This window comes from Nansenia antarctica (assembly GCF_963989245.1).
Source record: "Nansenia antarctica genome assembly, chromosome: 5".
NCBI classification, from domain to species: Eukaryota; Metazoa; Chordata; class Actinopteri; order Argentiniformes; family Microstomatidae; genus Nansenia; species Nansenia antarctica.
The window spans coordinates 34,565,117-34,585,288 of NC_137690.1; the positions used below are offsets into that span (position 1 = coordinate 34,565,117).

The 20,172-nt window shown below is 43.7% G+C and overlaps 2 protein-coding genes across 2 annotated transcripts in view; one reads left to right on the forward strand and one right to left on the reverse strand.

Moving 5' to 3' along the window:
• Positions 1 to 3: 3 nt before the first annotated feature.
• On the reverse strand, positions 4 to 5,491 carry mboat4 (membrane bound O-acyltransferase domain containing 4; the record flags this gene model as incomplete). Its single annotated transcript, XM_080531580.1, has 2 exons — positions 4 to 952; positions 5,256 to 5,491. The coding sequence occupies 2 exons, from the start codon at positions 5,489 to 5,491 to the stop codon at positions 4 to 6; spliced, it is 1,185 nt and encodes a 394-aa protein (XP_080387706.1).
• A 1,778-nt stretch (positions 5,492 to 7,269) lies between these two features.
• Positions 7,270 to 20,172, forward strand: part of gldc (glycine dehydrogenase (decarboxylating)) — a 29,628-nt gene continuing 16,725 nt past the window's right edge. The window contains exons 1-15 of the mRNA XM_080530701.1: positions 7,270 to 7,643; positions 7,750 to 7,828; positions 11,140 to 11,275; positions 13,344 to 13,508; positions 13,762 to 13,839; positions 13,965 to 14,112; positions 14,419 to 14,615; positions 14,774 to 14,870; positions 15,723 to 15,828; positions 16,078 to 16,217; positions 16,679 to 16,759; positions 16,922 to 17,019; positions 17,219 to 17,303; positions 17,512 to 17,553; positions 18,210 to 18,352. Coding sequence (XP_080386827.1) covers positions 7,359 to 7,643; positions 7,750 to 7,828; positions 11,140 to 11,275; positions 13,344 to 13,508; positions 13,762 to 13,839; positions 13,965 to 14,112; positions 14,419 to 14,615; positions 14,774 to 14,870; positions 15,723 to 15,828; positions 16,078 to 16,217; positions 16,679 to 16,759; positions 16,922 to 17,019; positions 17,219 to 17,303; positions 17,512 to 17,553; positions 18,210 to 18,352 — 1,880 coding nt within the window. The 5' untranslated portion in view covers positions 7,270 to 7,358. The remainder of the gene's footprint in view (positions 7,644 to 7,749; positions 7,829 to 11,139; positions 11,276 to 13,343; positions 13,509 to 13,761; positions 13,840 to 13,964; positions 14,113 to 14,418; positions 14,616 to 14,773; positions 14,871 to 15,722; positions 15,829 to 16,077; positions 16,218 to 16,678; positions 16,760 to 16,921; positions 17,020 to 17,218; positions 17,304 to 17,511; positions 17,554 to 18,209; positions 18,353 to 20,172) is intronic.

A 20,172-nucleotide genomic window follows, 5' to 3' on the forward strand; every position in this document is an offset into this window, starting at 1 on the left:
AAGTCATGATCTCGTTGATAACATGAAGAGCAGTAGGATATTAAGAAGAGGAAACACACCAATGTATGTCATGTACAATAACCTGATGGAGGAAGTGCTTCGAAGCTCGACAGCAACGACAACACACGCGATGATCATTTGAGTGTTGACCCAACCCAGACAACGATACACCCACTTCCTCCAAGGTGATGTCACCTTAGGGCTCAAGTACTTGTGTATGTGGTAGTCTGCTTTCACCGCCGCAGCCCAGACGAGAAATCCCACAAACTGACCCGGATGTAAGCCGTGCCACCAGATAGAAAATCCAAACGTCGTCATCAATGGAGCGGTTTTGCATCTTTGGAAGATCAGCCTACGTAGCCATGTGGCTGTCGTACCATTCCACCGGCGTGCAAACTCGGACACTCTACAAGACGTCTCTGTGGTCCAGAGGTCTCCGTCACTCACTCCATCCCAGTTTGGGGAGCAGCTCCCGTGCCGATTTCCCCAGAAGCCGAGCCCAGCAGCATTGTTCAGACATTCACTCATCCTCCAATGGGAGTAGTATTGAATCCTTAATCCCGTTGCAAGGCCCCATACCCACAGGACAACCGTGAGAGCATTGCCGTCGGCTAAACCAGAGGCATTGGCTTTGACGAAACGAGCGAGATAATTCCTTGCCCACTCCAGAGATAAAACCTGAAAGGCCTTGTAGAAGACGACGCCTAGAGGCCGTGGTGGAGGGCTGAGGTCAATCTGCTCAACAAAAGACACAAACCGGGTGAACGAGCACAGGGGTCCCCCGAGCAGGGCAGGGAAGTTGAGGGCGTAGCTGACGAGGGGGAGGGGGCACCACACCCTGCTGTGGGGCAGGGACGTGGACGACAAGGTCACTCTGCCCTCCTGGAGGTCCATGGACACAGAAGTGACTCTCTGAGTGAGCAGCATTAAGGACGACACTGCCAAGAGAAGTCTAGAGGGAATAACACATTTCAGAGGATCTGTTTTTTTAGAACATTCCACATGAATGTTCTCTACACCCTCCACATCGGAGGGTGTAGAGAATTATGACTTTGATTATTATTTATATACATTTTATTTATGGGCGCCTTTCAAGGCTCTCAAGGACACCTTACAAGACAGTTTAAAACCACATATCAAAACATTCAAATCAACAAAGCAAAATCTGATAAAAACAGCAAAATCAGATATGACAACAAACAAAATACAGGAGATCAAACCAAGTAAGCCATTGTGAAAAGGTGTGTTTTAAGACAGGATTTGAAAGTGGAGAGAGTGTCAATATTGCGTAAGTTGGGTGGCAGAGAGTTCCAGAGGCGGGGAGCAGAACGGCTGAAGGCTCTAGATCCGATAGTAGTTAGGCGGGCAGAAGGGATGACAAGTTGGTTGCCAGAGGAGGATCTGAGACTACGGGAGGGAGTGTGAGTAAAGGCCGATTTAAGCTTCTGCGTCGAATTTACGCGCGTCTACGCCGTAGCCTACGTAAGGGGTCTCGCACTTTACACTTCTGCGTAGGCCGCTCTGCAATTACACCGTCACATCTCTAGGTGGCAGTGTTTTCTATGCCCCTGTGCTGTGCCTCTTCCGGTTAGGGTAGGTACTGATGTTTACCTCCTTCTGCTATCGCTATCATTCTGACAATGCCGACGGTCAGTGTACTCATAGCGGCATAATAGCGGTCAAAAAAACGTATTTTTGTTATGCTTGTTGTAAAGAAAATGTCTATAATGCATTGAAATGACAGTAAACTAAGATAATAAGATGGTTATCATACATTTTCAAATCTTTATTAATAAGTAATTGCAGAAAAAGTAAATGACATTTCTGTCATGACTTCCGCATTTACGAGAGAGTCGGAATGTGACGCTACCAAGCGGACCAATCACAGTTCTTATAGATAACTTGACATTAAATATGTCTATCATAAATATAATTTAAACCCAACGAACAGCCATGGGGCTCCCTGTAACTAATCATTTATTTCTAAATAAACAGGATTGTACATCTCGTAAATGTGAATCGCGCTCCTTATAGGAAGGCTGTGCCTGACGCTTCCATAGGGCGCTCTACTCAAAGCGGCATAATAGCGATTTTTTTGTTTGTTATGCTTGTTGTAAATAAAAGTTCTATGATGCATTGAAATGACATTAAACTAAGATAATACGATGGTTATCATAATTTTTCAAATCTTTATTAATAAGTAATTACAGAAAAAGTTAATGACATTTCTGTCATGGCTTCCGCATTTTAAGGAGTTCAGAGAGGTATGAGGGTGCTAGGTTATGGAGAGCCTTGAAGGTGAGAAGGAGAATCTTAAAGGGAATACGGAATGGTGCTGGAGGGTGTAAGTGATGGACGGAGACGATTAATGTTGCGTAGGTGGAAATATGCAGACCGAGTGACGTTGTTGATGTGAGATTCGAAGGATAATGTGCTGTCCTGGATGACACCCAGACTCTTAACCTGAGGGGAAGGGAAGACTGTGGAGTTGTCAATGGTCAGTGAGAAGCTGTAAGGTTTAGCCAAGGTGGATTTAGTGCCAACGAGGAGAACCTCTGTTTTATCACTGTTTAGTTTTAGGAAGTTGATTGAGAACCAGGATTTAATTACCAGCAAACCAAGGACGTGCCGTCCATATAAGCAGAAAGCACTTCTCTCTCTGCTTTCCCTCGCGTACATTCAAATGCGTGAACATTTATTTTTTATTTTTTTCCGATGCCTCAGCCCGCTGTTTAATGTGGCTAGGGTAAGCATGCTTACAGCCAATCAGTAGGTCTTTAATTCCGATAAGAGCTACTGATTGGCTCTTATCACTTTCAAGTTCACTTAACATTTCACCTCTCGCCCGGCAGAATAGCTTATGCTAGCTAGCTCAAACGATCTAAATAATAATAATCAATAAGGATAACTTGCTTGATTTTGTGAATATGGACATTACTGTCAGCGACCTAAAGGGATTTCGTAGACTGGACTGGACTGGAAAAACAGAACTACTGGCTAAATGCCGCCCGAAGCCACCGCTCACCGATCTTCACACCCAGAAAGGGAGAGTCGCTAGGGGGTTCCAGCAAGCCTGGTATGAGCGGTTTATATGATTTATATGATTCGCGAGGCTGGTGGCGATCTGTGCTTGTTTATATGGTTTGAGTACTGCTGTACTGCTGGTTATGGCTTCTTATTTAAGACTTCCTCTGCTTATACCTTTGAATGTCGGCCTGTGCCGTTGTGTTTGGAGAGAGAGCTGCTTAATCAATCGCTGAGATAGGCCTAATGTCGCTGTCCGTGCCAGTGGTTCTGGACCAAAAGTGTTTGAGAGAGATAGAGAGGGAGGGTTTGTGATGTGATGTCAAGTGCCTGTGTGACAAAAGTGTGAAAAGAAAGTGTGTTGTGAGTTTACTATGGAGGATGGAAACGGTGTGTGTCTGTGTTGTGCGTTTGCGATGTTGAAACTGGACTTGTAGATTTCAGCAGGCTGGCTACTTGAAAAGATCTTGGTTCAAAAAAGATTGAACAATGAGCACCCCTGATATAGTCGAACTGGCAACAGTTTTTTTAGTTTTTGGTAATCTGATCACAAAGTGACACTACAGTTTATTAGCGGGTTCTAGGGCATCAAAATTGCATTTCCTTGAAACTGCGTTCACTGATAGCGTGTATGTGTAATTATGTGTATTTCTATATCTTATGCTTACCCAATCTAAAAGCTCACGGCACGTGCCTGCAGCAAACAATCGGAGAGGGAAGTGGGTGGGAGGGTGGAGTTTGGCTGAGTGGATAGGTAGAGCTGGGCAGTATGGTTAGGAGCCCAGAGTCGGCTGCCATTAGTCAATCATTTGTGATTTTCACCATAGCTGTCTCTGTGCTGTGAAAATAGCGAAAACCAGACTGGAATTGCCAGGGACGCGGGAAGGGGGGTGCTGAGGGTGCTGCAGCACCCCCTAGCGGCAGGCAGAAGGAGCTCCTCCTGCCTGAATTTAAAAAATAAAAATATTATTCAAACAATAATTTAAAACAATATAATAACTATTGTTGCTTTTGGGAATACAAATAAATGTGTTTTTTGTAATAAATGTAAAAATGTGTTTGTTCGTTTTAATGTTAGTGATCACATGGTCATATCTTGCTAGGGAATCTCTGAGTTCTTTAGCAAAAATGCTAAATCAGCCAGAACAATTGAAGTGGAGTTGGAAGAAGATGCTGAGCTTAACAACACTCCCATTAATGCTCTACTGTCGGACGTTGTTGAGAAAGAGCAACAGACGGCCAGAAACGTATTAGAACTGATATTCAGATCCATCCGATTCTTCGGCAGCGAAGGGCTTCCGTTAAGAGGCAATAACAATCGACATGGAGTGCTGTCTGTAATAATGGTCAACATCATGTTTGTGGACATTGTGGGACACTGTGAGCTGAGTGGAAATTACTGTAAATTCCAACACATTGTTGGTAAAATATTTAACGTTACGTCTTTGTAGTGTGCGGGTGCGTGCGTGCTTAACTATTATTGCCCGTGCATTGGGGCCCGTCGTTATGCCACTGTGTGCGTGTGAGCGAACGAGCAATCAGCGAGAGGGAGGGAGGGAGGGAGGGAGAGAAATCGTTATACTTTTTCCCCTGGCAATTTTTTTCCCTGTAGCGTATATAGACAGCACCTCAGCACCCCCAGTCAAAATACCTTCCCGCGTGCCTGGGAATTGCTCAAACAGATTGTTGGTGGTCAAGTTACCTGAGCTGCATCTGTTTTTTCAAGTGTCTTGGAGATGAATGGTAGATTTGAAATAGGACGGAAATTATTCATATTGCTGAGGTCTGCACCAGGTTTCTTGAGTATAGGAGTTATTGCAGCTGTTTTGAGAGATGATGGAACAAGACCAGAGGTAAGGGAGCAGTATATGATGTCAGTGATTAGAGAGGACAGGGCAGACTTTTACTAGGTGAGTAGGGAGGGGGTCTAGCTGACAGGTAGATTATTTAGATTTGTGGATGAGACCAGATATTTCACCCACAGTTGGAAGTTCAAAACTAGATAGAGAGATGATTATGAGAGAGATTATGACGTTACATTCCATTTTTAAAGGCATCACTCCAGTGTGTAGTGTGTTATTCCAGTGTAAACATATTGGCCCCTATGCCGCAGATTAACAACACAGATAACAGATAACCAAGACAAAAAGTTCACATTGTGTAAAAATCACACATTTTGAAAACTGTAATAGCATCCTCGTGGAAAACTCTTAATGGCATGAGAGTAGTACCTGATGTCAGTGGGCTCACTCCGGTGGTGCTCTTGGTTCTGGATGAGCAGGTGCCAGAGAGTTTGCCAGCACATCTGAACCCCTAGCAACCATGGATGGACATGCAGGGGGCTCAGCGACCACACCAGCAACACAAACACCGCTGTGGAGACGAACAGCAGCACGCTGTACACGCCCATGGTAAGAACAGCCAGGATACATCCTCCCAACCACAAGAAAAGGTACCTGTCAAACATCCATGTTCACAGGTATTTAAGCCACTTTTTTATGCCTCTGACCACTCAACATAATTCAACAGTTTGTTAGATTTTTGTGGAATGTTGTTCATTTACGGATTGATCGTTCGGAATTGACTTTGTACATCCTTTTTAATGTAACAATGTATATCAACAGTAGTGCTACAAGAATAATAATAATACTGACCTGTTTGTCAAGGAGAGATATCCCTGTGTAGACAGACTATAGAATATCCAAGCAAATGGAACCGAAAAACATTGGTATATTAAAAATGGATGTTGCTCACACAACCACTGGAGTAGCTCCATTTCTAAATGTTTGTCGTAGTTGAGGAACTGAGTGAGTCCATATATAGGGTCTGTACATTCAGTTGGTTTTTCCTTGATTGACTATAATGAGCATTCCACCTGTGGTTAGCATTGAAAAAATCCTTATTGTTTACTGACAGGCAAGCAACACTTTGGGTGTTTTCTCCAGATACACTTTGTTTTGTCTCTGTCTATAGCAACCAGGACATTTAAATACTTTGCAGCACACTGATAATATATGAAGTGTCAGAATAGGCTTCTCCACCCAGGAATTGTAGACAAATTGTATCTATTTAGTCAAGAGGAGTGGAAGTGGAATTTAAATGCCACAGACATGAGCACATATGAACCATTATTATATTTAAAAACAGCCCAAAAGCAAGATTCACGACAAACACTCTTCTAATATGTGGCAGAAGGGGCAGAATTCAGTGGTACACTGAATGTGCTGTAATATGTTTTCAGCATATTGCATTATTGCTGATTGCATTATTGTTTAATTCTTATTCTGAGTTATACTGTTTGCCAACATTCTTACAAATATCCATAAAACAATTAAACAATACTGAATATAGTCCAGGTGGCCAGAAATGGACTAAGAGGCTTTGTGTTAGCTGTGGATTGATGATGGCCTGGTTTGAATTCCAGTCTAAAAACCTATCTTACCCATTTCACAACTTCCTCTCATGAATTCTGAAATTACTGCATAGATGTAGTTAATATAGCAGGGCTCTCTCTTACCAATCATGAAGGCTAGGTGGTGCCAAATCACCATACTGCTTTCATTTGAAAATCTCCTGATTTGTAAAGGCAAGGCGTCAAGGACAGATGGAAAGGACTGAAATGGAACCCAGCCCAGCCCTACACTTGTTCCTTCACCCTCCATTAGTGGTGAACACTGGGGGTATCTCCTAAACACTTCTCACACATACCAAGTTATTTATTATCAATGATTATCATGTGTAAAAGAATAACTCGTTTTTTTCATTATTACCACGTATAGGATAGCATTTTATTTCAATGTTAATGAGAAGATATAATGAATATCCAAAATGTCGTATACAATAGATTGCTGCTATTAGAACATGAGATACATCTAATAATCGAATTATTAGAAATACGAATTTCCTTTTAATTGGAAAGCAAATGCATTTAGTTACGCTGTGGTTTCTTTAAGTTTGTCTCGGTTATAAATGTATCAAGTCCCAGTTCCAAATATTGGAACGTCATCTATCAAGTCCCAGTTCCAAATATTGGAGTCCAACTGGCAGGAGATGATAGACGGTCGATAAAGTTGCGCAACAGTTGAACATTTCCGTAGCGGACAGACAGAGACCGGAGGAGCAGCTGTTGGACCAGGGCTCGTCAGCGCGTCAGAGACATTTCTCTTATTGATTGGTCAGTACTTGTGAAACGAGGAGGCGTACGAACTCAGCAGTTTGAAGTAGTTGGCAGAGTCTTCAGGAGAAACCACATCAACCAAGAGGGATTCAGTTTGGAGCGGAATTGGAGCAAAACATTTAAATAAATAAATAAGAGGTCATACAGAGAGTTTAAAATGCAAAGCTGTGCCAAGTCTTGGGGCATATTATTTGCCAAGTCGGTGAATCCCCATGCACCTTGCAGACACCTCACTGGTAAAAGCCGCTTATTTGTAAAATTACGGACTAGAATCCAAAACCGTAATGCTTTTGTACCAGTCCGGGGACTACAGACGTCTGCAGTCTCTGATTCCTCCAGACAGATTGAGAGACTATTGCCAAGACATGATGATTTTGCCGAGAGGCATATTGGTCCAGGTGATAAGGAGAAAAGAGAAATGCTGGATACTCTTGGACTTGAGGTAAGATATATACGTAGGAAATGTTATGTGAATAGACTATTAGTTCAGCAGATATAGTATCAACAGATATCATGCATTTTGATTGTGATTTATGCATTATTTTCAGTCGATCGCCCAGTTGATAGACAGTACAGTTCCACCCTCCATCCGTATTCAAAGAAGTATGAAAATGGATGATCCTATATGTAAGTTTCTCTTCTTTCCATTATTATTGACAGCACGTGTTATTGTTGATGTGTGACTATGGGTTCTGAACATGATGACCATTGTCTCTTCAATCTATTAGAGCTGTGTTATTTAAGTAGTTTAGCTGTGAATTCCCCAGTGAAAATAATCTCTAAATATGTTATTTATTTATTTTACAAATACTTTGTGCACCTGTATAATAATATATATTTTTGTATTACGTGTATTGGTCTCGGAATGGTATTTGAACATGGGCGTAAATGAAGCCATGCGAGTGGTTGAAATGTCGGTTGCACTCCATTGTGTGCCATGCTGAAGCGCTCTTCACTGGTAAGTCTTCCTTTGAACATATTTGGAGTTGTTTTTGCGAAACTCAACGAGCAGCACCAATCTCCTGTTGGGAAGCCGATGCTAATAGGATGGCAATTGGAGTGTAAAGTTCAGCCTTGAGCTCCTGTCCCAAGTCCAGTTCAATCTGGTTATAGCGTTAACATTACATCACAGTTGAATGAAATGTTTCAACGGGCTTCATGAGATTCCTAATATGGTCAATTTGATCTCTTTTGATTATCCATTTTATTTTTCCCTCTTGAATGTTCTATATTTTTTCGACATTAAATATTAATCATTTTATGATTAAGCGAATCGTGAGACCTTTGAAACGTTTTACAATCAATAATGGTTTATTGTCTTCAAAACACACCGAAGCGCATTTCCAGAAACCGCTGCATAATTCTGTCAGAGACAGACTGATACAGCTTATCTCTTGTAAGGCATTTACCACACGCTATAAAACCCACGGTGAGCGAGGCAAAGTACTGTATAGCGAATCGTTAATTTACCAATGTTTCTAATGAATTTGAACAACAGCCCTAAAGCCAGAGTATGGTGCCAATTACATTGGTTACATTACTGAAAACATATTAAGAAAGAACAAATCTTCTTAAAAATAACAATAATATGAAAAGCAACAAAAAAAACGTATAGTTTGACCCTTCTAATACTGTCAATGAATGCATGGAGATATATTTGAAAACAATGGCTAATGCCAAAATCTACCACTTTGGTGACGCACTTTGACATTCACATTCATGTATTAAGTGCATGTCTTCACTCTGTTGGCCATTTATTGACATCTTCTACAGACCCACAACAATGAGCAGTATCATTCCAACTACAAGTACATTGTTTTGGAGGTCACGAATGAATACTAATCAGTTATTACAGTATGATGCCATAACTGTCAAATACTTTTCCATCAAAGTCTAGTCTAGTCAAAGTCCAGTGTTGGATCAGTTTCTGTTCTCTTCACTGGTCATTGTTTTGATATCCTGACCGGACCTCAACTGAAGGAGTTTTACAAGCCTTGAATTGGTAAAGACGAATTGTCCCATACTGTACTTTGAAGTAACACAGGGTTGATCAACTAACACATCACTATCTACATTAACTGCAATTTATTTGGGTGGCATTTTCAGCAAAATTGTAACACATGGCACAGGGACAGGTTTTTTTTAAGACCACCTTCAGTTACTCTGCCTCTGTCAAAATTAATTGTGCAACAAGCCATGCTGAAGGAACAAACTGGAGGCCATACTGGTTTTTGCTTGTTCAGCTTTGGAGGGCTTGGTTTGCAAAGCCAGCAAGGGATTCTCTCCTCAACAATAGATGTGCTGGATGGTTCTGAATCAGGCTTTTCTGTTGGTCTGAGGAACTTTGGGACCATGGGAACACTGTGCTGATGATGCTTTCATTTGTTTTGTTTTTGAATGAACTGTTACAGAAAATCCTTATAACAACTCCACTGTGCTGAGTCACTACAGTAACCACTTTTTTTATTTTTTATTTTTTTTAATGAATGAATGCAGAATTGATTTACAGTAAAGCACTTTCTGCAACCTCAATTAAAACAATTATGTCAATGTTCACCTTTTTATGATAGTGCAGCTGGAGAAGTCCTCCTTTTGAATATGAGAGTAGTTTGAATATGAGAGTAGTTTGAATATGAGAGTAGTTTGGGCACTTGGTTGAGACTGGTTGTATTGTTCATTCCTGGCTGTGGGAGTTGCTAAGCACCAAGGGAATGCCCAAGGAATTCCAGAGTCTCGGTGTGCATTGGCAGATCTCACTTACAGCACTGAGGAATTAGGCTAGATAACTACCCATCGGGAAAGGGTCCATATGTTACTAGTCCTTCCTCTCTCCACTTAAGAAATGGATGCACTAACTGAAATCCATATACATGCACAGACATGTGGTACACAGATGGAACATTATAAGAATGTGAAGATCACGGTATACCGTTTTCTAATTGAATTTGTATTGTTGTACCAATCCACATCACGATCCACTAGGCCACTTCTTCTCTTGTCCATAACTGTTAGGGTCTCGTGCAAGCTTTGCTTCTCTTGCCTGATTAAAGTCGTGCAGTCACCTGCTTAGATGGGAGAGGGGATGCCATCAATTTTGAATTGTCCCATGTAGCTTTTTTTGGTAGAGACTGCCTTATTGAATTCTCTTTGACTGAGTTCTCTAAAATACATTATGTATTTTGTGTTTGCCAAGAATCTCTCTGTCACACCAATACGGGAACATAAACATGTCTTTGTCCAATACATTTCATGCTCATGAAGAGCCTTTTAGATAGACAATTTTTCAGTCACGCTAAGAAGGTTTGACAGGGATGTTAATGTATTGTCATTAAGCATATGTTATTATTAGTCATCTGACTCCATTTCACTTCATTTAAGTAGAGCTAGAATGGTCATGGCAGAATAAATCAAATGAGACTTTAATAACATTGTATGATTACAAGGCAAATATATCATGAAGAATAGGAAGAAAGGGCAGATCTCTTATAGATAGATAGATAGTTTATTAGCCACACGACCAAAGCCGGTGTAATTTGTTATCAGTACAGTGTGTTATTCTCTGCAGCACACAAATGACAAAAACATCCATTCTCATTTTTACCCACACATCAACTATCAGAGTGATGTGGTCAAATGCCACTCGATTCAGGAATGTCCCCAAAGATGTCAAATCCCCACTGGAGGGAAAGGCATGTCAAACCGTCCCTGAGAGATGCATTGAAACATCTACACACATCATCATGGCACTTCTCATTGCGTGAGTTTAAGATAAAGAAAAAACAGGACTGTATAGTCATGTTATCACACCAGAGAGTAGAATACAAGAGTTAGTCAACTTCAAATCGAGGCCCTGGTTTGGGTCATTGGGGCAGGGCTTGAAAGAAGGGTGGCAGACTTGGTTTGTCCGTCTTTACCAATTGTGAGTTCCATTCCTGCAGGTGAGAATGAAGTCTTGGCGACACTCCAGAAGATCGCATCAAAGAACAAGCTGTGGCGCTCCTACATCGGAATGGGGTATTACAACTGCTCCGTGCCCCCTGTTATACAAAGAAATCTTCTGGAGAATTCAGGATGGTAGGTGGACACATCCTCACACAAGAAGAACATTTGAGAAGAAGTAACCAAGGGGAAGCTATATTTTATTGTACACATGTTGAAGGTGCAAAGTATATTTATGAGCTTCTGCTAGTCATTAAAACACAAATTGCTCTATTGCAGTATAGCGTGGCCTCAATCAAATGCATCTTGTGATTTGAGACGTCAGTCTAGAGATTTAGACTGAATTGAATAACTAATCTTATGACTGATCTTATTTGAGTTTTTGTCCAACATGAGTCACGCGTAAAGCCACTTTTTGCTTAGTGTTGACTTATCACTTTCAATTCCAAATGTGTAATTTGATTGATTTTAGTCCAGCTTTTGTGTTCTTCTCCATATACAGTTGAGGCCAAAATAATAAAGACAAAATGTCCACTAAGTTTGATTAGGATATTGTATTGATGCACTGAGTTGAAACAAGAAACTGCAAAAATGACACGTCCAAAATTATTAGCCCCTTGGCCATTAATAGTCAATAGTGTACCCTTTCTGAGCCACAACTGACAACAACCTTTTAGAGTCGTTCTTTACTAGGTTGGCACAGGTCTCTTGAGGGATTTTGGCCCATTCTTCCATTGCAAATGGTTCCAGCTGGTCCAAACTGCGTGGTTTCTGAGCATGGACATTCACTTTGAGCACCCGCCACAGATTCTCAATAGGATTGAGATCTGGGCTCTGTGCGGGCCACTCCAGGACCTTGGTTTTGGTGTCCTTTAGGAACTGTTGGACCAATTTTTATGTATGCTTTGGGTCATTTGTCTTGTTGGAAGACCCAGCGATGACCTAAGCCTAGACTAAGAGCAGATCTCGTCATATTATATCTCAAAATGTCAACATAGTTTTCTTTTTTCATGATGCCATGCACCCGAACAAGGCTCCCTCCCTGTGCCTGAGGCTGCAAAACAGCCCCACAGCATGATGCTCCCACCACCATGTTTAACTGTGGGAACTGTGTTCTTACGGTTGAAGGCCTCTCCCTTTCTTCGCCAAGCATAAGCAACATCCATGTGCCCAATCAGTTCCAGTTTGGTCATCAGACCAAAGCACAGACTTCCAAAACTCATCTTTACCTTTCAAATGTTCACGGGCAAACCTCAGTCTGCCGCTCTTTGAGTAAAGGGGTTCTTCTGGGACCATGGCCCTGAAGCCCACCACGATGAAGAGCCCTCACAACTGTATTCCTTGAAACATCAACTCCAGAAGAGGCCAGGTCAGCAACAATCATCTTGGCAGATGTCCTTGGTGTCTTGCTGACATCTCTGACTATTTTTCTCTCCAGAGTTCTTGAAATCTTGAGCTTTCGACCACACCCAGGTTTGTTTCTTACAGAATTTGTCTCCTTGTACTTAGCAATGATGCAACGTACAGCGGTTCTAGACACTGTGAAATGCTTGGAAATGGCAGTGTAGCCTTCCCCCTTATCATGAGCCTCCACTATCTTCTTTCTGACCTCAAGACTGATTTCCTTTGTCTTTGGCATGGTGAGTAAGAGTAGTAGTATAGTCCCTCTCAATAATGTGTTCAAGTGCCCTGTTTCTTGGAGTCCTTTTATGCTGATTGAATGCTCAGTTGTTGTTAGGAAGCCAATTGACTGCACAGGTGTGGTTTGAAAGCGGATTGGTTGATTAGGTGTGTTTTTAAGCAAATATTCACATGGGGGGCTAATATTTTTGCCCCCCCCATTTTTCACTATATTTGATATAAAGCAAGCCTAAAAACGTATTTTATATTCCAAAATGTACCAAAAGCTAATAAATAGCACTGGTGAATGTTTGATTATATAAAGTTTTATCAATGCTGCAAACATTGGGAAGAATTTTAGGAAAATGTTCCATAATTCCTGGGGGGCTAATAATTTTGGCCTCAACTGTATGTAGATACTCCTACCCATGTCCTCCATATATGTCGATACTCCTACCCATGTCCTCCATATATGTAGATACTCCTACCCGTGTCCTCCGTGTCGCGTTTCCTTGAAGAAATCTGTGTCTTGACGTCTTTTTCTAATCTGTCCTTGTGTCTGTGTGGCTCTTTCTCTCTCCAGGGTGACTCAGTACACTCCCTATCAGCCGGAGGTGGCTCAGGGCCGCCTGGAGAGTCTGCTGAACTACCAGACCATGATCTGTGACATCACAGGCATGGCTGTGGCCAACGCGTCTCTCCTGGACGAGGGAACAGCGGCTGCTGAGGCTATGCAGCTCTGCCACAGGTAACCACAGGAGGAAACAGAGGACCTGGGCCAGTAAGAATGACATTTAGTTCCAACACCTCGGATGAGCGTCATTTAGTTTGCACACTACTCCATTGTGCCAGGAAAACTAAATCAAGTGCTCCTAAAAGTATTTGAAGGGGAAAAAAAGTATACTCTCTTGACCCAGGTTTGGAAAACGGTCCTTCACAAGAACGACGGAATAGCTTGTGTTCTCATATGTTGTGTATGTTGTGTCTGTCCCCCCCCACAGGCAGAACAAGAGGAGGACCTTCTACATCGACCCGCGTTGCCATCCCCAGACGATCGCCGTCGTGCAGACCAGAGCCAAGTAAGTAAGGTCTTCCTCGAGAGATTCAAAACACATCAAGATGAGAACGTTCTACCAGAACAACATATATGCCATTTAGCAGCTGACCTCTTCATTGTTGTTGCTCTCTGGTTGTTGACTTACAGCTACATTGGAGTGAAGACTGAGCTTAAGCTGCCCCATGAGATGGACTTCAGTGGGAAGGACGTGAGCGGGGTGCTGTTCCAGTACCCAGACACCGATGGCAGAGTGGAGGACTTCACTGCTCTGGTGGACCGGGCTCATGTGGGAGGGGTAAGGGAGAGAGTTGCCTCATCTGATAATGGTGGTGACGGTTTATTAACCTTGTCAACCAACGTATGAACTATCTAGCGTGAAGGGGTGAGAATAGGTGAGGGATTGGGGCGGTGGGGGGGGGGGTGTTGGTATCTGGATACGTCGCTCAAGGTTTACAATGGCATTGACCCTCGACTTACTCCACTCACAACAGTATAGACTTTAGAGGACAATCTAAATCTCGATATAATTCAGGAAACTGAGATACTTTTGATTTGGTACCTCATCGATCAAAGATGGTCGTCTCTCTCCCCGTCCCTGCAGGCTCTGGCTTGCTGTGCCACAGACCTGCTGGCCCTGTGCGTGCTGCGGCCCCCTGGTGAGTTTGGGGTGGACATTGCTCTGGGGAGCTCCCAGAGGTTCGGCGTGCCCCTCTGCTACGGCGGCCCCCACGCCGCCTTCTTCTCCGTCAAGGACAATCTGGTCAGGATGATGCCTGGGAGGATGGTGGGAGTGACCAGGTGAGAGCCCCTCTAAACTCTTTGGCGTACAGTACCAGTCAAAAGTGTGTCCAAACTTTTGACCGGTACTGTAAGTGGATCATGCAAATGTTCTACCTGTATTGAGTTATATGAGAGTCTTTGTGTTCCCATATTAAGATGTGTTTCTCTCGTGCCAGGGATGCAGCTGGTAAAGAGGTGTACCGTCTGGCTCTGCAGACCAGAGAACAGCACATCCGCAGGGACAAGGCCACCAGCAACATCTGCACCGCCCAGGTACCCCCAAATATATAATACCCTGAGCCTTAGAAAACCACAATTGACCACTAACACTAGTTACCTAAACACTAGTTACCTAAACACTAGTTACCTAAATGCTAGTTACCGGTACCTAAACGCTAGTTACCTAAACACTAGTTACCTAAACACTAGTTACCTAAACATTAGTTACCTAAACACTAGTTACCTAAACGCTGGTTACCTAAACACTAGTTACCTAAACACTAGTTACCTAAATGCTGGTTACCTAAACACTAGTTACCTAAACATTAGTTACCTAAACACTAGTTACCTAAACACTAGTTACCTAAACATTAGTTACCTAAACACTAGTTACCTAAACACTAGTTACCTAAACATTAGTTACCTAAACATTAGTTACATAAACACTAGTTACCTAAACGCTGGTTACCTAAACACTAGTTACCTAAACACTATTTACCTAAACACTAGTTACCTAAATGCTGGTTACCTAAACACTAGTTACCTAAACACTAGTTACCTAAACATTAGTTACCTAAACACTAGTTACCTAAACGCTGGTTACCTAAACACTAGTTACCTAAACACTATTTACCTAAACACTAGTTACCTAAATGCTGGTTACCTAAACACTAGTTACCTAAACACTAGTTACCTAAACACTAGTTACCTAAACGCTGGTTACCTAAATGCTGGTTACCTAAACACTAGTTACTTAAACACTAGTTACCTAAACGCTGGTTACCTGGCTGTGTTTAGTTGACACCGGTGTTTATGCACGTCATTTTTGTGAGGAAACCTGAATACCGTGACTGTACTGTAGAGTATTGCTTTGTTCATTAACAGATTTTCACCCATATCTCTCAGGCTCTGCTGGCCAACATGGCTGCCATGTTTGGCGTGTACCATGGACCCAAGGGCTTGAAGCACATCGCTGAGAGGACCCACAACGCAGCCCTGATCCTTGCTGAAGGTAGAATCCCTCCTTGAATACCGTTACCTTCAGATTAGAATTGCACTGATTTTGAATCCATAAACAATTTTTCCCCTTCTTTAATGTCACCTCTTTGTCGTCATAACATGTTATAGATTCCGTGCGCTGTGTTACAAGAAAGGCAACAGTATCACTGCCTCTGGATGAATTACAGATACTCATGAATTGCTTTTTCTCTCTTATTTGAGCGTAGTCATTCAACAAACACCCCCCCCCTCTCTGTCTCAGGGCTGAAGCGGGCAGGACACAGACTGCACAGTGACATGTTCTTCGACACTCTGAAGATCAACTGCAGTGTGGCGGCCAAGGACATCCAGGAGAGAGCCGTGCAGAGGGAGATCAACCTGCGCATCTACAGTGAGGGAGTGGTGAGCAACCAGACCTTTTACATTTACATGTTTGGCATTTAGCAGACGCCTTCCAAAGCGCTATACAATCAATACATTTGACTAAGCAAGTGAATCGTCTATCCACCAGTCATAGCAGGAAGAGTGATCTAGCTCAAGCCAGGGGCCATTGGCAGTCTCAGTGATAGAAGGATTTTATTTTTTATTTTTTTATATTCAAAAAAATATACAGTATATAGTCAGACACTGTAGAACAGAGAAGCAGTAGAAGTCTTGGGGGACACAGTAAAGGGGAAAAGCGGGTGTCTCAGGAGACGCAGTGCTGGGGGGTAGTGGATGTCCTAGGAGGAGCAGTTAAGACCAACATCCTCATTGTAGATACCTTCGGTGTCCATGGCTGTTTAGGTTTCTTAACACTTCTATTGGCTCTTTACTGCAAACTGAGCTATTGGTTGAAATGATTTGTTGTCTTTCCACCACAGCTGGGTGTGTCTCTGGATGAGACGGTTACAGAGAAGGACTTGGACGATCTGCTCTGGGTCTTCGGATGTGAATCATCAGCTGTATGTTTCCTTTTTTTACTGATTTGTGGTTAAATGAAAAAAAGATTGTCCAAATGTATATCTGGAGTATTCACAGTATTTCATAAAACAAAACAGAATTCAAAGATGTATCCAAAGTTTTAAAGAATCGTATTTCTGATTTGCTTGCAATTCTCTTCATAGGAGCTCATTGCTGAGAAGATGGGCGAAAGAGTCAAAGGCATTATGGGAGGTCCTTTCAAGAGGACCTCCAAGTACCTGGGTCACACTGTCTTCAACAGGTCAGGTCCATTACTGTAGCCTGTTTGTCTCTTCTAATGACGTTGTGATGACAGCATTATCAGTGTGTGACACTAGAGACTAGACTGGTGAGAGCCATGTTGATTATTTGTAAGTTGAGTTTTGGAGTATAAGGCCATCTTAGCTCACCAAGCGTTTGTTCATTCGTTAATAATAAAAGTCTGTAATCATCTCTTGCAGTTACCACTCTGAGACCAACATTGTGCGCTACATGAAACGCCTGGAGAACAAGGACATCTCTCTGGTGCATAGCATGATCCCACTGGTGAGTCTTGTATCTCTCTGGTGCATAGCATGATCCCACTGGTGAGTCTCCTACAACAGGTTTGTCTCTGGGGAACTGCCTTCAACAACGGCTTCAAATGGCCACAGTTGCCTATATTCCTTTTTTCTTCAAATGGCCAAATCCAGCAACCTACTTAAAGATGATCCCACTACCACACGATGCATTAACAACATTTTTGGATTTTCAGGGTTCCTGCACCATGAAGTTGAATAGTTCTTCAGAGCTCATGGTGAGTTGGTGACCCTCCTTTTCCCCCACTTATTTTCCTTCAAGTTTGTCCTTATTTCTCTCAGTTAAAAGAAACGGTGCTCTTTAGATTCATTATGGAGGCGTGAACTTTAGCTGTAATTTTTACGGCGTTGCTGTTGTACATGCGATGGACAATCTATCCTAAAAAATCCTTTGGGTACCATGTTAAGTCGAGTCTTGTTTAGTTGTCTAGAAGTATATACAAGTACACAAAGCAACTAAATGCCTGAGGCAGAGCAGCTCTAGAGCATCAATCAACATCAACAATAGAATGTAATAAGGATAATTAGAGATAAAATATAAACATCAACAGTAATAACATTAAATACAGTAAAGATCTCTCTCACTTCTTTCCTTCTTCCTCTTGTCTCCCTTCTTTCCACAATTAAACTCTACTGCCCCCCTTAAGTGTCCCCCCGGTACTGTCTCTCCAGTGTCTATATACTTTTTTTTTTTATATAAAAAAAAAGCCTTTTCACATGGACAGCCCCTGGCCTGAGCTAGATTACGCCTCCTGCTAGAACTGGTGAACTGATGATTCACTTCCTTAGTCAAATGTATCGATTGTAAGTCGCTTTGGAATAAGGCGTCTGCTAAATGCCAAAAATGTAAATGTAAATGTTTCCCTCTCTCTAGCCCATCACCTGGAACGAGTTTGCCAACCTACACCCCTTCGTCCCCCTGGACCAGGCACAGGGCTATCAGCAGCTCTTTAAGCAGCTGGAGAGAGACCTCTGTGAGGTGACCGGCTATGACAAGATCTCCTTCCAGCCCAACAGGTGACGCCTCTCACCTCTCCTCTCTCACCTCTCACCTCTCTCACCTCTCTCACCTCTCACCTCTCACCTCTCACCTCTCTCACCCCTCTCACCTCTCACCTCTCACCTCTCACCTCTCACCTCTCACCTCTCTCACCTCTCACCTCTCACCTCTCACCTCTCTCACCTCTCACCTCTCTCACCTCTCACCTCTCACCTCTCCCCTCTCTCACCTCTCACCTCTCTCACCCCTCTCACCTCTCACCTCCCTCACCTCCCTCACCTCTCTCACCTCTCACCTCTCTCACCTCTCACCTCTCACCTCTCTCACCTCTCCTCTCTCACCTCTCCCCTCTCTCACCTCTCACCCCTCTCACCTCCCTCACCTCCCTCACCTCTCTCACCTCTCACCTCTCTCACCTCTCACCTCACCTCTCTCACCTCTCACCTCTCTCACCTCTCACCTCTCACCTCACCTCTCTCACCTCTCACCTCTCACCTCTCTCACCTCTCTCACCTCTCTCACCTCTCACCTCTCTCACCTCTCACCTCTCACCTCTCTCACCTCTCTCACCTCTCACCTCTCTCACCTCTCACCTCACCTCTCTCACCTCTCACCTCTCTCACCTCTCACCTCTATCACCTCTCACCTCTCTCACCTCTCACCTCTCTCACCTCTCACCTCTCACCTCTCTCACCCCTCTCACCTCTCTCACCTCTCACCTCTCCTCTCTCACCTCTCACCTCTCTCACCCCTCTCACCTCTCTCACCTCTCACCTCTCCTCTCTCACCTCTCTCACCTCTCACCTCTCTCACCTCTCTCACCCCTCTCACCTCTCACCTCTCTCACCTCTCTCACCTCTCACCTCTCACCTCTCTCAGCTCTCACCTCACCTCTCACCTCTCTCACCTCTCATCTCTCACCTCTCTCACCTCTCACCTCTCACCTCCCTCACCTCTCACCTCTCACCTCACCTCTCTCACCTCTCACCTCTCTCACCTCTCACCTCACCTCTCTCACCTCTCACCTCTCACCTCTCTCACCTCTCTCACCTCTCTCACCTCTCACCTCTCTCACCTCTCACCTCTCACCTCTCTCACCTCTCTCACCTCTCACCTCTATCACCTCTCACCTCTCTCACCTCTCACCTCTCTCACCTCTCACCTCTCACCTCTCTCACCCCTCTCACCTCTCTCACCTCTCACCTCTCCTCTCTCACCTCTCACCTCTCTCACCCCTCTCACCTCTCTCACCTCTCACCTCTCACCTCTCTCACCCCTCTCACCTCTCTCACCTCTCACCTCTCCTCTCTCACCTCTCACCTCTCTCACCTCTCTCACCTCTCACCTCTCTCACCTCTCACCTCTCTCACCTCTCACCTCTCACCTCTCTCACCTCTCTCACCCCTCTCACCTCTCACCTCTCACCTCTCTCACCTCTCTCACCTCTCACCTCTCACCTCTCACCTCTCTCACCTCTCACCTCTCACCTCTCTCAGCTCTCACCTCACCTCTCACCTCTCTCACCTCTCACCTCTCACCTCTCTCACCTCTCTCACCTCTCTCACCTCTCACCTCTCACCTCTCTCACCTCTCACCTCACCTCTCACCTCTCACCTCCCTCACCTCTCACCTCTCACCTCTCTCAGCTCTCACCTCTCACCTCTCACCTCTCTCACCTCTCTCACCTCTCTCACCTCTCACCTCTCTCACCTCTCACCTCACCTCTCACCTCTCACCTCTCACCTCTCTCACCTCTCACCTCTCACCTCTCTCACCTCTCACCTCTCACCTCTCTCACCTCTCACCTCTCTCACCTCTCACCTCTCACCTCTCACCT